Source organism: Erythrolamprus reginae, chromosome 10 (genome assembly GCF_031021105.1).
Source record: "Erythrolamprus reginae isolate rEryReg1 chromosome 10, rEryReg1.hap1, whole genome shotgun sequence".
NCBI lineage: Eukaryota > Metazoa > Chordata > Lepidosauria > Squamata > Dipsadidae > Erythrolamprus > Erythrolamprus reginae.
The window spans coordinates 19,143,936-19,157,661 of record NC_091959.1 but is presented as its reverse complement, the minus strand read 5'-3'; the positions used below and the strand labels follow the sequence as shown (position 1 = coordinate 19,157,661).

The 13,726-nt window shown below is 39.2% G+C and overlaps 1 protein-coding gene across 4 annotated transcripts in view; it reads right to left on the bottom strand.

Annotated features, from left to right (window-relative positions):
- Window positions 1-13,726, bottom strand: part of MEF2A (myocyte enhancer factor 2A) — a 94,497-nt gene that overhangs the window by 10,569 nt on the left and 70,202 nt on the right. For all 4 annotated transcript variants that reach the window (XM_070762579.1, XM_070762581.1, XM_070762577.1 and 1 more), the window contains one exon: window positions 6,752-6,942. In XM_070762579.1, coding sequence (XP_070618680.1) covers window positions 6,752-6,942 — 191 coding nt within the window. The remainder of the gene's footprint in view (window positions 1-6,751; window positions 6,943-13,726) is intronic.

The window sequence follows — 13,726 nt, the reverse complement described above, 5'->3', positions numbered from 1 at the left end:
TCTTTTTGTTCTGGGCAACAACATAGCTGGAGCCAGTTTTGAGGGTTTAATTGCAATGCTAAATGATCTAATTGTCTGGAGGGAGGGCTCATCCTTTTTTTCTTGGCTTGATATTAAGAAGCTGCGATGCCACCAGAGGGCACTCTCCTCCTGCAAGTGCTAAAATACAAATTGATGTTTACCCTTCTGTACAGAGAGCTACTTCAAAATAAATTTTGACACATTGAAAAAAAACTCAGGAGACATGCCCTTTAACTTACAACAAATGGATCCATGCAATTTGCATGCAAATAATAATTAGGACACTGTTTATGGGAAGAGAAATGTAAATACATGCAGGGATCATTTGAACAAATCACTGCAAACCTACGGGTGTCCATTTTGTGTTTGTCGGATGCAATTCATAGTGCTTCAACTACAGTGCACCAAATTTAAATTGGAAACTATGTGGTGCTGTGTAACTCCAACCTCGGCAACTTTAGGATTTGTGGAATTCAACTCCCAGAATTCCTCAAAAGGTTACTTACAATTCTATCAATCAGCAAAATATATCTTGTGACTTGCTAACAAAACACTCAGTCTTTTCAAATTCTATCTGTGAAATGGGAATAACATTAACAAATAGATAATGAAAAATGTGGCAGGAGTTTCCTGTCCCTAAACTTTGCAAAAAAAAAAAAAAAGTATAATTTGGCAGAGGACAACAAACAAAAGGCCTCAATTCATTGAAGAGATCCAAATACTTTTTTAAAATGTAAACAAGATCACCCTGGTACAGATGTTCTTATAACATGCTCATTATTATCTACACTCATTTTAGTTTCTGGTGATTTTGGGGGTCAGAATTTTCCTGGGCTGTCTTAAAAGACAACTTTTACTAGGAGATAATGGCAATTTGTTGTTCTCTTGTGAAATCACTGTATTTTCCGGAGATAGCTTTGGATCATGCAGTGGTTCCACTCAACAGAGTAATTTCCCCCCAAAAGACACTGGTAATCTTATTGAAAGGTGCCCGAGGAAATGCTTGTTTCCAGAGCTATTTAATTCCTGTATGAAACCGTTGGGTACAGTCAGCATAAGATTTAGAGCCCTCGGCATTCCCCTAATATTCTTCCTCCTTCTCTTTTTCGTCTGAACCAAGAACGGTATGGACTGGTCAGATGGAGGTAGGTCCGTCCTGATACCCGGAAGTGTTTCAAGCTCAGAACAGAGTGTTTCCAAGCTTGAAATGCTTCCAAAAGGACAGCTGGTTACATTCAGAACAACTGCTTTGACCTTGGAACAACTGTTTCGGAATCGAGCCAGGCATTTCAAATTCAACATGGTTCAACTTCAAAAGATTATAGACACAAACAGCGTCAGAATCGCAGCTGGCCCAGAAAGTAGCAGAAGGAGCAACAGTGACACAAGTCTTTTCCTTGTGCCCTACATTTACCCCTTGGTTGAAACTACCCACTGCCTGTATCTCCCAGGTCACCTGAAAGCTGCTTATGGTCATCTATAAAGCTTTATAAGGCTTATGACCAAGCTACTTACAGGACCACCTACGCCCAGATAGTCTGCTCCACAATTTACGGGTCATCAACACATGTAGTGCATCATTTATGGGTCCCTCAATAGAGATGTTTTAGCCTCGGTGATGAATTCAGCTTCCCCCATAATAAGTCCCACATTATGGAATAACTGGCAAAGGGAAGGGAAGTATAATCCTTCATTGCCAGAGCGCCCTAAAGATTTTTTTTAGGTTACTTTAGGGTTCACATTCAATTTTCCTGGGTTTATTTTTAAACAACTGTTCCTTGTAAGTCACTTCAATATAATTGACTGAATGAAATGGGTGTTTAACTCTTTAGCTTTTCAAATACAGTGGTACCTCTACTTAAGAACTTAATTCATTCTGTGACCAGGTTCTTAAGTAGAAACGTTTGTAAGTAGAAGCAATTTTTCCCATAGGAATCAATGTAAAAGGAAATAATGCATGCAAACCCATTATGAAAGAAAGAAAAGATTGGAATTTGGGTGGGAGGAGGAAGAAGAGGAGGAGGACAGTCGCTGCCGAAGGAAGAAGGGAAGGGGAGGGGAATCAAAAAAATCCAAAACTTTAAGGCTTAAAAAAAAAAGAGGGACTCTAAGGCGGCAAGGAGGAGCACGTGCCTCCCATACACCTGGCACGAAACTGCCTCCCATACACTGCACCAGAGAGAGAAACCCAGAGGTAATGACAGGAAACTGGCCGGGCCTTCACGTCGCTCTCAAATTTCCTGGGAAATTTTTCAGGGTTCGGGTTCTTAAGTAGAAAATGGTTCTTAAGAAGAGGCAAAAAAGCACCCAGTTCTTATCTAGAAAAGTTCTTAAGTAGAGGCGTTCTTAGGTAGAGGTACCACTGTATATGTGAAAACAATTACATAGGAAACTTAGACATATTAGTCATGATTCTTCTGTCGATAAAAACATAAATGTATTATGTAACTGGATGCATTCACGACATAGAAACACACCCACACCATGCTGTCATGCATAAAAGGCCCCATATCAGCAACTCATTGGGTTTAAATTGATAAACAAGCATCAAAATTAGTGTTCTCTGTGTTTATCAAGATGGAGATTTCCCGTAATACTGAGAAGCATTATTTTAGGAGTATATACACTGCTCAAAAAAAATAAAGGAACACTTAAAAAACAGAATATAACTTCAGGTAAACCAAACTTCTGTGAAATCAAACAGTCCACTTAGGAAGCAACATTGACAATCAATTTCACATGCCGTTGTGCATATGGAATAGTTGTGCAAATGAAGTATTCAATGAGAATATTTCATTCATTCAGATCTAGGATGTGTTATTTGAGTATTCCCTTTATTTTTTTGAGCAGTATATATATATATACTGTATTTATATATATGTATGTATTTTTAAGACTAAACAAAAGGAAGTATTATACGTGTGTTGTAAAAAGTCTTCTTAAGGGGAAGGCTTTTCTACTAGAAATAGACAGCTTGCAATTGTAGTTTCTTTTTGGTAAACAGGGAATCCCCTTGTGGCTTCCTTCTCTTGTAGAGCATGAAATTAACTTTATCTCCAGCATGGTGAGCTCATCAGGAGTGATGTAATCTCCGAGAAGGAAAGCAGCCGCGGCAAGAATCTGTTTCAATATTTGTAGAACTTGGTAGGCCAAATCGCTCTTTCAAAACACCAACGTCTCTGAGCCATCGTGCAAATAATCATTTAAGGATATTTCCCTGAGGTTGCTGTTAGAGGTTTGGTCCCAATGTTCCCCTTTCAATTAAAAGGAAAGAGAAAAAGCTTCCCTCATTTGTTTATTGATTCCCCTTAAATGATTTTTATTCCTCCCCAACAAAGGGAACATTGGTACGGTTACATATATAGTTGATATATGAAAGCTCTTTGGATTTTGATGTTTCATACCAAGTAAGAACCCAGACTCACCAACTCCAATTCATCCTCCTCCGACTGTACTCAGCAAATAAGAGGAATAATAACATTACTAAGAATAGATTGTATTTCAGAATGAAAGAGTCACGTTCGGGCTTGAAAAGCTAGCTATATTTAGCCTCGCTAGTATTTTAAATTTACATAGAGTATCAGGCATAACAGCATAATTTAAGAAGCCTAAATTAGCCAGATTGACAAAGATTTTGCCTACAACTGGTCTAGAGCCTGTATAAGAAAACTACAACCCTCATCTTTACAAACATTCCTTTACAACAGCACCAAAGATAGTGGTTGATGACTAATTGTCGCACTTACAACCATTCCATCATCCCTACAAGTCGTATGATCGAAATTTGGGTATTGGGAACTGCCATGTCATTACAATTGATTTTAGCATCCTGGGTCATGTACAGGTAGTCCTCAACGTATGACCACAACTGAGCCCAGAATTTATGTTGCTAAGGAAGAAATGTGTTAATTTGACCATTTTTATAACTTTTCTTGCCACGTTTGCTAAGTGAATATTAGTAACACATTTGTCCAGTGAATCTGGCTTCCCTCTTGTCAGAAGGTCACAAATGGAGATCGCATGACCTCGGCATACTGCGACTGTCATAAATATGAACCTGTTATCAAGCATCTGAATGTAAATCACATGACGACAGGGATGCTGCAACTGTCGTAAATGTGAAAATTGGTCATAAGCCACTTTTTCAGTGCCCTTGTAACTTCGAACGGTCACTAAATGAACTGTTGTAAATCAAGGACTACCTGTAATCGCCATTTGCAACCTCCCCAGCTGGCTTTTGACAAACAAAGTCAATGGAAGAAGAGCCAGATTTGCTTAAGAACCACATTGATTCACTTAAAGCTATGACAAAAAAGAGGTCATAAAATAGGATGTGTGCCTCACTTAACTGCCTCATTTAGCAACAGCAACTCTGTTCCCAATTGCGGTCACAAGTCAAGGACTATCTCTTGTCTTATTCTGACACAGAACTTTTAATTTATTACTGTTAGCACAATTCATGTTGATTCAGTTAAGCCAATTTGGCAGCTGGCAATCCCAGATTGCAGGGAGTGCTAAAAAAAATTAAAAAATAGCGGATCAACCAAGTTCCACTTCAAATCCTAATCAAATGGGGATAAATGGCAACGATTTGAAAGTTTAGCGCCTGCTTTGTGGGAAGGAGAAAAGCAAAATGAAAACTGCACAGCTGACAAATGGTACCCTTCACAGACCAGATGGCTCAAGGTCAAAAGTTAAGCTTCAATACCCCCCCCCCTTGTCATCTGTCTACCCCTTGAGAAAATGAAGCCTGAAGTTATGAGTCAATTCTTGGTTCTAGCTCAGATGCTATGCCAAGATTCCAATGCCTTGCATAATTCTTCACTTTTTCCTATGAGTGGAAATGTTATATATGCAAAGCAACCACTTTTACATTGATAAAAGAAATCAGCTTGTCTCAATGCAGACCTGTGAAAGGCCCCCAATAGCTATAACCTTGAATATATATATAAAATTGTTCTGCATTAGAATAGATTGTGGCAAACATCTTCCCACAAGAGATGACCACTGGCTTAAACATTAGAAATGTAAGAACTGAACCAATCTATGGTGCTTATATCTAAACTGACAACAATGCTCTTCAAGATTAAGTGCTGGGAATTGGAGATGGAAAATTTGGGGAGGGCTCTTGTTTTCATAAAGTCCTGATTGTGAGCCTCTGAGAAGCAACAGAGTTGGCTGCAGTGCAAAACAAGAGAGCAGGGCTTTAGAGAACTCTGATAGTGTACTGGCAGGGATTTTCTTTGTAGTTTTGTGCATTTAAAATGAATTTCAAGTGGACAAGCAAATCAATTGATACAATTAGGGGGGGGGAAGTGTGGGAATAATTTAACAGAGCTGGATTAAGAAACATTAGTACGTTGTTTTTTTATTATTCATACTACATTTCACTGGATTGAGAAAGAAAGAAAGAAAGAAAGAAAGAAAGAAAGAAAGAAAGAAAGAAAGAAAGAAAGAAAGAAAACAAGCTAGGCTGTATTCTGTCTTTGAAATTAATCAATTCAAGTCCCGTTTTCGATAAAAGGCAAATGAACAGCCAAGAAAATGAGCAATTAGCCACATTCACACAAATAAAACAAAGAAAAGGGCTTTCTCTGAAGTGCTGGGATTCTGAAAAACTAGACCTTGAAATATGTTTGAAACATGATACTTATCGAGGCCAACCCATGTGGTTATACATGTAAACAATGGCACGAATAATACAAAAATATGAGAGCAACCACTACCAAGTCATACTCATGTCTACTTTCCCCATATAATGTGTTCCAGGTGATTTCCTACAATTCTCGATCATTATGGTAAAGTGATAGAAGAAGTCTAGAGTTAAAAGGACTTCTTGCCTAAAACAAAAAGATCTGCTTGAGCAGGAGATTGGATTCAACTTACAACAGTTCGTTTAGTGACCATTTGACATTACAATGGCACTGAAAAAAGTGACTTGCGTCCGGTTTTCACACTACGACCATTGCAAGCATCGCCATGGCCACATAATCAGAATTCAGAAGGCTATCAACTGGTTCATATTTATGACGGTTGCAATGTCCTGGGGTCACATGATCAGTTTTGGTGACCTTCTGAACAGCAGTCAATGGAGAAGCCAGACTCACTTAACAACAACTGCTACTAAATTAACAACTGCAGTGATTCCTTTAACAACTATGGCGAGAGAAGTCTTCAAATGGAGCAAAACTCACTTAACAAATGTCTCGCTCAGCAAACAGAAATGCTGAGCTCAATTGTGGTCATAAGTTGAGGACTACCTGTAGTTTGAAAATTTTATATGCATTAATAAATGCATATTAAAAAGGAGAGAGAAAGCATACCAACTAGCCTGGCTCATTTCTTCCTCCAAGAAGTACTAGTTCTTAATAGCAATAACACTGATACTTAGACATATATCGCTCCACAGTACTTTTGTAGCCCTCTCTAAGCGGTTTACAGAGAGTAAGCATATTGCCCCCAACAATCTGGGTCCTCATTTTACCCACCTCGGAAGGATGGAAGGCTGAGTCAACCTTGAGCTGGTGAGAATCAAACTGCCAAATTGCAGGCAGCCGGCAGAAGTAGCCTGCAGTACTGCATTCTAACCACTGTGTCACTACGGCTGTTGAAAGTACCCTCAAATATGGAATCAAAGCAGCATCTGAGACGATGTTTTCATCTGTAGAACTGTACCGTTAATCCCCCTAAAAAGACAGACCATGCACAAGTAGTCAAAGGAACATCTTACCAATGGAGGCATCATGCCTTTGCTAGACGGAGGAATGACAACCCGGAGATCTGGTTTGCGACTGTTCATTCCAAGATTGGCCCCACCAGGAGGTGGGGGAGATTTTGTAGGCATCACTTTGCTTAAACTGTTCCCACCACCGGTGCTGCTAAGCAGACCTGGGGATGCTCGTGAGTTCACAAAACCGTTTCCTAAGGCGAGAGGTAAAGAAAAAGGGAGAGGGTGTGAGAGAAATATGCTGATGCTTTTGTCAATAAATATACAAACAAGTGGTTCTTGTAATTATTGCTTTATGAGAACTTAACAAACATACAACTTTAGAGGTTATCTTTGGAAACGTCCTCAGAAAAATCAAGAATGGTACAGAAACTGCCTGCAACACTTTATTTTTCTCTAAATTCAGTTTCAAACATGATTGCAATGATGGTGTCCAACACTGACAGGTTGTAACAACCCAGAACCCACAACTGCACATCCTTCATCAACTCACAGGAGTACTGATGAACAATACCATGTAGGAGAAACAAATGTCAAAAACTACTAGTAAATAAAGAGAATGATACATCAATTCAAGAATATGGAACGGTGGGTGAGAAGGATGTCTTACTGCAGAGATCTCCAACCCTGGCAACTTTAAGACTTGTGGACTTCAACTCCAAGAATTCTCCAGCCAGCTACAAAAATTCACAAGTTCTAAAGTTGCAAAGTTTGGGGATCACTGTCCTAGTCCATTTTTTTGAAAAAAAAAACATTATTTAAACATTTTAAAAAACAACCTTACCTAACAAATGATCTTTCACTCTTTCATACAACTACAAGCCAACATTCTGCTGGTAGTAGAATTATTATCAAGTAGATTTTGGCTTATATTATCTCTGGTTTCTATGGTGCCCCAAGGCACTGCTGCCAATAAAGGCAATGTGCAAGACTTTGAACATCACTTTGTAGTTTGCCAAATTTCTAAAAATCCCCTCTATTGAAATAAATTTTTAAAAGTTGAATGGGACAGAATGGGAGATATACAAAAGGGCAGCTGTGGAGAAACACTTGTCTCACCTGGGCTGTTTACACACAGCAGCAAAATACACAAGAATAACTGTTGAATAAATGTGGTCACCAAATCACAAAAGCTCTTTGAAGATACCAATTTCCTGCTCAGAAAATAAACTGCTGCCATGCTTTTTTCCTCCCATCCCCAATCAGGATTTATCCAATTGTGGAAGACTTTTTATTGTTGTTTAGTCTGGTTTAATTTTAGGGAGGGGGAGAAAAACCCAGAAAAGAAACCCACCCAAAAACAAATCCCTTGAAGAATGTGACTGATTAAAGGGGCTAAAATGTACTAACTGCTGCTAAGCAAGAACGCCAAAGTTTAGGGGAAAAGGTACAGATTACAGTAACCTAAAAAAGATTGATTAAACTGATTAGAAAATGGAACATTCCAAGTTGCTGTGGTATGTTTATGCACATGTATGCACTATATTGGATGCTCGAACTGCAAATATTACTCTGGGCACTTGGATTAATAAAAATCCCTGTTACTTAGTAACAAATGTAGGTCCAGGAAATACTTTCGTAACCCTAAGTATTTGAATTACTGCTGTAACAAGGATCTATGAATATAAAAGTGCCTAGGGCATGCATGTTTCTTAATGCAGCCCTAATACTGAAAAACTGTTTCAAAACCACAGAACACTTGTCCATATTGGATTTCATGTGCAGCGATAAATACATTCCCAGAATGTTTGCATATCACTCTATACAAAAATCTCTCTTTCTTGATTTTATTTGGATGCAGAAGTAGGGAGGATTCACACAATACTACATTAAGAATACAAAACAACAACAACAACAAAACCCCCCGATCAGCCAGTATTTTAAAATATCAAAAATCTGAAACCTATTTTCTCTAATATGATGTCTTGCAATTATCATCATAAAAAGTGAAGTCATACCAAATTCCCAGATTAAAATAATTTCATAAATGTTTGGCTCCGATAAGCTTGACAAACACCAGGTTGGTCTTATACTGTATTATCATTATATTGAACTACAGCAGTCCAATATCCGAACACAATGGTGCGCGTGCGTGCACGCACACACACACAATGCTCTAATATGGTTTATTTTGTTTAGTAGCATGTAAGAATGTAGCCATCATGAAAAGGACCATTCATGACTCAGCTATTTGTGTGAATCACACTGCCATAGCTTCTTCAACATGATGTGTAATGTCACATGAATCTGAAGAGAGTACAAACCCAAGCTGTTGAATTTTGGCCTCATAATTTTATGGTGCATTCAGACTATGCCCTGAAAATAGGTTGCCTGAGCATACCGTAGTTAATTACACATTTGTCTATATAAGGCAAGTAACTGTGGTTAATTCAAAACAGAACAAATAATCCAGAAGGTTTTTTGTGGCTGCAGTTAAGAGAACATCTAAGCTATTTTTTTGCACCTAAACTGTTGTTTGCGTGCAAACTTTACTCCCTAGTCCAACCCTTCCTTTTTATGCAGGTTTCTTTTTAACATTTGTACTTTTCTATCTTAGTATGAATTTTAAAGAACTTATCACAATACACCCTAAATGCTGGACTTCCGGTGTGGTGCCACGATGGTATGGTCTGAGGAGAGCTAGCAGTGATCTTTGCCTGATTTTCCATGTCCTGGATTGCCGAGAACAGCGTGCAATTCTTTGGAGGAGATCGCAGAAAAAAAGGGGACAATTTGTTGCAGAAGTGGAAGGCTGCAACCTCCGGCTGCAGCAGGCAGAAAACTCTGAAACCAGGCTTGGGGGAGATCAATAAAAGATGATCCAAAGGCATGGTGGCTTGAATCCCAAACAGAGGAAAGAAAATGACAGTGAAATGGTAAATTGTCTAACGAACTTTGTCTAATGAAATGCAGAGCACTCAATATGGAATGCCGAGAATCCTCTGAAGAGAGAACTTGGCTCAGTACAATCAGAAATTGAGAAAATCTCAGGAGAGGAACAGACGGCATTTAAGCGGTAAGGAGCAGTAAAAGATTGAAACATCCTCAAAGAGGAATGGGAAAGATGGCTGTATAACTTAAATTTGAGACTCTTTGAGATCAGATATCTGGGAGATTGTGGGATGGAGTGATTATGATGAATAGAATAGAATAGAAAGAGGGGAGAAAAACAGGTGTGACTGAGCAATTTTCGACAGTGACATCTTTGAAAAGAACGGAGGACTGCCTGTGATTTTTTGTAATAAAACAACCCCTGCCTGGAGATCGATTCAAAGACTAATATATATATATCGAGATGATTGTCTAGACCAGTGATAGCAAACCTTTTTTTCCTCGGGTGCCGAAAGAGAATGCGCACATGCTATCACACATGTGTGAGTGCCCACACCCATAATTCAATGCCAGGGGAGGGTGAAAACAGCTTCCCCCACTCCCCGGAAGCTCTCTGGAAGCTGGAAATGGACTGTTTACCAAATTCTGGTGGGCCCAGTAGGCTTGTGTTTTGCCCTCCCCAGGTTCCGAAGGCTTCCCTGGAACTGGGAGAGGGTAAAAGCACCCTGCCCCATCCCCCAGAAGCTCTCTGGAAACCAAGAATGCCCTCCCAAAGCCTCTGTGTGAACCAAAAATCAGCTGGCCGGCACACACATGCATGTTGGAACTAAGCTAGGGCAACAGCTCACCTGCCAGTAGATATGGCTCCGCTTGCCACCTGTGGCACTCGTGCCATAGGTTCACCATCACTGGTCTAGACTGTGGATTAACAGTGAAAAGAAGAAATACAACTGGGAAATTGGACTGAGGATTACAATTTTCAATTTAAAAGTGCTAAAAGGAAAGAGAACAGAAAGACTGTGATAGAACAAGCTTTGCTGTGGTGGCAGTGAGCTTTTGAATAACTACTAAGAAATATATAGACTGATTCTGTTCAAAGGAGGGAAAAAGAGGAACAATACTCTTTGATAACAATCACAGGAAAAAAAGGGAAAAAGGGAAAGATTTTCTCTATCTTGAACTTGAAGCATCTAAACTTGGTGATTGCTTAAGATTTCATGCAATTCAATTGAGGGGGGGTTAAGAGTGAAATATGTATTAATTATTAAACACATCAACTATTAAATATAAATTATTACATATTCAAAAATGCTAATTGTAGCTGAAATTTAATCTGATTAATATTTGATTATTTTTGATTATTTTTATAGTGTGATAATTATTGATTGATTAAATTACTTATAGTGAAAGATTATAATACATGGCTTAAATATATATAGAATAAGAGAGATACTTAACTTTTTTCTTTTTGTAATATAATAAAATAGAATTATATAGAATATTTCTTTTGAAAACCTTATGAATTTATTGAAAACTTGACTGAAATGTGATTGTTATTTATAGAGACAATAAGTCATAGTCAGCATAAAAGAAGGAATCAATAAACAAACAAAGATATTGATAATTTAAGAGTTACATAAAAGTCTGGAATACCTTTTTTGCAAAACCACAAATGTCAAAAGTGACAATAAAATTGCCTCAGGAATAGCTTCACCAGCAGGACAAAAACTACCAACAGAAATGACAATTAAAAAACAAGGACAAGTCCCCTCCCTACATTCTATGACAGCCTTCCTGGATAGAATAATGGGCTTTATGATTAAATCTCCAGAGGCAGCAACCAAAACACAAGAAACAATTGTAAATAATCATAAAGAGATGAAAGAAAGCTATTTATTTATTTATTTATTTATTTATTTATTCATTCATTCATTCATTCATTCATTCAATCAATCAATTTCTATGCCACCCAACTCCCTAGGGACTCCAGGTGGCTGACAGCAAAATTATAAAACTTCAGTAATAGTACTGTAATAGTTTGGCGGGACCCAGGAGAAGAGCCTTCTCTGTGGCGGCCCCGGCCCTCTGGAACCAACTCCCCCCAGAGATTAGAATTGCCCCCACCCTCCTTGCCTTTCGTAAGCTACTTAAAACCCACCTCTGTCGTCAGGCATGGGGGAACTGAGATACTCTTTCCCCCTAGGCCTTTACAATTTTATGCATGGTACGTATGTATGTATGTTTGGTTTTTATATTAATGGGTTTTTAATCATTTTTAGTATTGGATTATTTTGTATACTGTTTTATTATTGTTGTTAGCCGCCCCGAGTCTCCGGAGAGGGGCAGCATACAAATCCAATAAATCAAATCAAATCAAAAACCTCTAAAAAGAGTTTAAACACAATTTACAATACAATACCACCATAAGATCAACGGCCCCAGGCCTCTTGGTAAAGCCAGGTCTTTACCACTTTCTGGAAGGCCAATAGGGTGTGGGTAGCCTGGATCTCAGGAGGTAACTGGTTCCAAAGATTCAGGGTAGCCACAGAGAAGTCCCTCCCCCACAGACCCGCCAGCCAACACGCTTAGCTGATGGAACCCAGAGAAGACCAACTCTGTGGGCCCTTACCAGTAACTGGGAGCTATGTGGTAGAAGGCGGTCTCAAAGATTCTGACCCTAAGCCATGTAGGGCTTTAAAGGTAATTACCAACAGCTTGAATTGCCCCCGGAGACCAAACAGGAACCAGTGGGTGTGATGTGAGTGTACTTAGTGCACCCACAACAACTCGTGCAACTGCACGACCAACTATAGTCTCCGAACACTCTTCAGGGCTAGCCCCATGTAGAACGCATTGCAGTAATCTAGCCGTGAGGTGACAAGGGCATGAGTGACTGTGAGAAGAGCTCCCGGATCCAAGTAGGATCGCAATTGGTGCACTAGGCGAACCTGTGCAAAGCTCCCCCTCTAGCTACAGTTGTCAAATGTTGGTCTAAGCTGTGAGTCTAGGACGACACCCAAATTGCAAACCCATTCTGAGGGGGGCTGTCCAAGGATGGAAGTTAATATAGTCTTTCGGAGGTAACACCCCCAATCACCTGGTCTTGTCAGGATTAAGTCTGAGCCTGTTAACTCCCATCCAGACCCTCACAGCATCCAGGCACCAGCACATCATATCCAATGCTTCACTGAACTGATGTGAACCCTTTGCCATCCATATTGCCACTAAATAAGTCCTAATAAAGGCTCTTAACATTGTTTGGTCAGATTCGAAGTTACTGGTTCTCCAACATCACTCTAGATGTCTTTTCTGGCGCTTCATCTCCCAGAGCTCCTCAGTAAATCCCGGAGCTTTCCAAGGATCCACCATCATGGAGAGGTTGTAAAGGTGCAATCCAGTCCAGTGCCCGAGATGTCACCTATTCCAGGCTGCTACTAGGGACTTAGCCGGATTGTGGACAAGGGAGTAAGGTGTTTCCCTAATCTTCCTCCAGCGAGATTGGCCAAAATGTATCAAAATATGAACCCCAAATGTTGGACTATATTGGATGTCCTGTGCTTCTTCTAAATGTATAAACCTTTACAATGTTTCATTTTGTGCATCAGTTAATATTAATCCTATTTTCATTTTCGTACATATAAACATTTTAATCATAAGGCTACCATTTCATCTTTCTAAAAGCAATTTTAAATGTCTGAACAACTGCACTGTACTTGTAACTTAGCAACTGCATTGTACAAATTGTAAATAATCTTCCATGTGGAAGAACACACAGTAATTTTAACTAGTCTAAAAAAGATGAGAATCTGGTTAAACATTTGTTTCTGGCCACACAAACACAAACACTCACACACAGAGACAGAGATGATTGGACCTGAGACAAAAATGAAGAGTCATACAAGACTGGTTGGCATACAATCAACTGATAGGCAGTGTTTACATAACACATGCAACTGATTTTTTAGAAATTGATGCTAAGCATCTAACCCCCATCTGTGCTCTCTTTGTTATAAAATTAGTTGATGTGGGCAGCTTAGAAAATTCCATTTAGGTTGCTTGCAAATTCGATGCCCCAGAAATGTGCTCTGCCTTGATGGAGCAAACGTGACATTCTGCCCAGAGTATCAGTTCTCGAGCCTCCTTCAA